At 31.4% G+C, this 4,222-nt stretch overlaps 1 protein-coding gene across 1 annotated transcript; it reads right to left on the bottom strand.

Moving 5' to 3' along the window:
• Positions 1-3,471: 3,471 nt before the first annotated feature.
• LOC107874310 lies at positions 3,472-3,864 on the bottom strand. Its single transcript, XM_016721132.1, has one exon. The coding sequence runs from the start codon at positions 3,862-3,864 to the stop codon at positions 3,472-3,474; it is 393 nt and encodes a 130-aa protein (XP_016576618.1).
• Between the last annotated feature and the right edge of the window lie 358 nt (positions 3,865-4,222).

Genomic DNA, 4,222 nt, shown 5'->3' with positions numbered 1-4,222 from the left:
CTCTCTCAATTCTCTCTATCTCTCTCTCTATTTCCTCGTTCTTCTGAAATTGTATCCTCGAGTTAATTCCTGGGCAATCAACTCGATCCTCGAATACTTGTGATTCCTGCAATCGAGTAACAATATCTGTTGAGTTTTTATCACCCTATTAGACTATATGTTAGTATTTCTGTGGAACCTTTGAATTCTCTGTTATTTCATTCCCTTTTCAATTAGGGGACAAACAGAATTCATGTCAGTTGAAAGTTCTTTTTTTTTTTTTTTTTGGTCCATTTTAGATAGCCCCAATTCTGAGAAACTAGAATTATATGGACCTTTAACACGTAATATCATTTTAATATGCTCTCTAATTTACCTACTATGAAATTGATCAAACGTTCTACTTATTTGTTTTGTCATGGGATTGTGTACTGTCAAGGGAAGCATGTGATGCATAGAGATATTAAACCAGAGAACCTTTTGGTTGGTGCTTAGGTACTTATTTTGCATTTTGTTGGAGTTTATGCTTTGTTTTGCTGCTGTAAAAATAGGCAGAGTTGTTAACTGTGTTTTTCTATAATTAGGGTGAATTTGAATTTGCAGACTTTGGTTGGGCGGTACTCATCTTCAATCGCAGACGCAGTATGTGTGGTACTCTCTATTATTTGCGACCTGAACTTAAAAGAGCTGAAGACCAAGGAATATGGTATTCATGTAAGTAGAGGTGTACATAGGTCGGGTTGACTCGTTATTTATTAAAAAACAAACAAACCAATCATGTCGGTTTATTAAAACTATAAACCAAATCAAACCAACATAAAATTGGTCTTTTCGGTTTAGATTTTAGTCGGTCTTTTTGGGTTTTTCATTTTTTTTTGTTTTTTTATAATCTTTAGTTTTTACAATTATATTGTGATCGAAAGTTAGATCAAATATGTTTTCACTCATGTGCTAATGAAAAACCATAATTATGAAAAAATAAGGAGCGGAAAACTCTTTTGAAACTAAAAAGTGAGATGAAGAGTGAAAAATTTAGGTTTTAAGTTTATATTGTATTTTCGGTCATTTAATTAGCAATTAATGGACAAATATTACAACTTAAAGGTTCAAATCTAAATATATATCTACATCTATTTTCAAATTATTGAAAATTACTAAAACTAGTTGAAAAAATATTTAAAAAGTAGATTATAATTAACATTTTATGTATAAAAAAGTTGGAATAATATATATATATATATATATCGGTTTGATTCGGGTTCGGTTTAATTTTTTTTTGGTTAACACCAAATCAAATCAAGAATGGTCGTTTTTTTTTTTCTAACGCCAAACCAATCAAACCAAACCATAATTCATTTTTTTTTCTCGATTTGGTTTGATTCATCGATTCGGTTTGACTTGACGGTTTAGTCTGTACACACCTCTACACCTACATGTAACCATGCTATATTTTCACTCTTCTCTGCTGGTGGTTTTCTTTAATGAATGTTTTTTAAGTAACAACATAATATTCGATGAAGCAACAATAAAAAGATGGAGTCTAAACACATTTTCAAACTCATGCTTTTTACGTTGATCATGATAATTAAATAACGGGCACAGGTTCTAGCAGCAAGAAGCTCATTTTTAAAAGTAATCGGGGTAAGTGACATATACTTGCCTTCTGCTGGGACTTCTTAGAAACTTTGCTGGAAATGTTTTTGATCTCTGAGGCAGAAGCTTCAGCTATGACACTTCTCTTGGCAGGTTGGCTTACTTCAGGAATTGTCTATGTAAACATAAGTGATTGTTGATTGCTACATATTCCAGTTGAAAGTGTAGAGCATGATGCAACTGTGGACATTTTATATGCATTGAATGTTGTGGTGAGTTGTAAATCTTATATATTATTGTACTTTTAGTAAATACTGAATTAATATATGGAATGGTGCTGTTGACGAAAGGTATGGGGCTGTGATTGCAATTTGCAGGTGCAAGAGCATGAATCAATGGTGACAGAAGAACAACCACATGCAATATTGATACCAATAGAGTATTTCCTCATGGGATATGGACTATACAGACCTAACTTTAATGTGGATTTGACAAATAAACTTGAAGGGTGTACAACTTGATATTAGTTTTGTAATGTAAGTTCTTCTGTCATCGGTATAGTTGTTATTCGCAAACATATACTCCCTCCGTTTAAAAAAAAAGTGACCTACTTTGACTTGACACAAAGTTTAAGAAAATAAAGAAAATTTTTGAATCTTATGGCTTTAAATTAGAGTTGTGTCAAATCTATCAAAATGTCCTTTAATCTTGTGGTCCTAAACATGTCATGTGGAAAGTTGAAATTAAAGTATTGCAAAAAAGAAAAATGGGTCATTCTTTTTAAAACGGACTAAAAAGAAAAGTAAGTCATTCTTCTTGAAACGGAGGGAATATTATATATGAACAAGTTACGCTAAGCATCACACTTTTAAAGGCTTCAATTTTTTTTGTAATCGTTATGAAGGAAGTCTAAAAACTATACGTTGCAGTTCCAGTCTTATGTTATAGATAAATTAAAATCTATTTAGGCAATAACTTTATAACTTTAAATTTCCTTACAAATTCAAATTTCTAAAACAAACACCAAATATAATATATGGAATATAACACTTAAATTAATCCTAAATGTTGGGCCCGTTCTTGCGTGGGCCTCTAACATCTAGTGAAATCATAATTTGAAACTAATATACGAAGTCATTTAACATGAAATTAAAGTTTTATTTAAATCTTCAGTTTAATTTTTTTTTTAATTTGTAATTTTAACATAAAAATATCATAACGTGTAAATAACTGTTAAACTTTTTCAAATTATTATATATGTTATTAAATGAGTAAACTATTATTTTTAAATAGAATATTATAAAACTATAATATATTGATAGCATATCGTCATAAATAATTGCAATTACAAACATCTAATCGCACACTTTACAAAAATCCACTAGTCCAATAGTATTAGTAACTAGTTATTCTTATATAATTTTTTTACATGATACAGACAATCTCTTCATAGTGAATATAAGTTTTCTTTTTAGAAAATTTAAAAAGATTTTTTTTTCTTTTTTTGCAAAATATAAAGTTTTAGGTCAAGTTTTGTATTTTAAAAAGTTGAAATCATGATTTTTTGAAAAAATAATCTCAAATTGCATATCCAACATGGATTTAAAATCATAATTTGAAATTACCACATGCAATCGCATGTCCAAATACCAACTAAGTTTAATTATAATAATAAAATTACTGAGTGATCCTCTTATGATCCTCTACATATATTTTTTTGGTAGAAAAAGAATTATATATATATATATATATATATAATACCAGAGATTGGTAGAGTTACAAGCAGTAGTATGAGCACTGTAGTTCTTGGAGGATAACGACATACTACTAGAGCCAAACATCAAAACAGAAGTAGAACTAGAGTGCAAATTTACATTAGAAAGTGAACCTATATACATACTAGGCATAGCAGATGATAACACAAGAGACTAGCTTATTATAAGATGCTTTAGAGATAATTCTACTAGTAGAGACTCCGTCACGATCCCGTTTCAACTGAGTTGCAACGATCTCGGGAGGAGATAACAAAACATATGACAAGGCGGTTGATGAGGACCCAAATTCGGCTAAGATGTCCGCTGCACCGTTGGCTTCACGGAAATTGTGTTGTACCGCTGGATTCCCCAAACTCCTCAACATTGACCTGCAAGAAGCAACAATTTTATCATAAGAAGGTGATGGGAAGGAAAGTAAATCTAGGACTTCAAGCGAATCAGTTTCAACATCCAATGGCTGGAGGTTGTGGTCCAAAGCTAATTTCAGACCCAAGCATAAAGCTTTTAGTTCAGCCATAGTAGAACGCAGAACTATGGGTAGGAAAACCCATAATCCAGTGACCAGTAGAGTCGCCGATTAAGCCACCAATACCACCAGAATGTAGTGAGCAAGAATATGAACCATCAGTATTTAATTTTTATGTACCAGGTGCAGGAGGGAACCATCTAACTGATATAGTAATAGTACCCAAATTACTTTCTACACGGGGCTGAGTGATAGTGTAAAAACTCTTAAGGTTTTACTGCGAACCAGATTAATATTCAAGAAATTCGTTTTTTTATTGTAGACATTATCATTTTGGTTTAACCAAAGACGCCAAATAGCAAAGGGGAGAAAATCCAACCAGTTAATGTCAGTATTACAGTTCATTCCA

The sequence above is a fragment of the Capsicum annuum genome, chromosome 6 (assembly GCF_002878395.1).
Source record: "Capsicum annuum cultivar UCD-10X-F1 chromosome 6, UCD10Xv1.1, whole genome shotgun sequence".
NCBI classification, from domain to species: domain Eukaryota; kingdom Viridiplantae; phylum Streptophyta; class Magnoliopsida; order Solanales; family Solanaceae; genus Capsicum; species Capsicum annuum.
The sequence above is the reverse complement of the archived record's forward strand: the minus strand, read 5'-3'. Positions and strand labels throughout refer to the sequence as shown.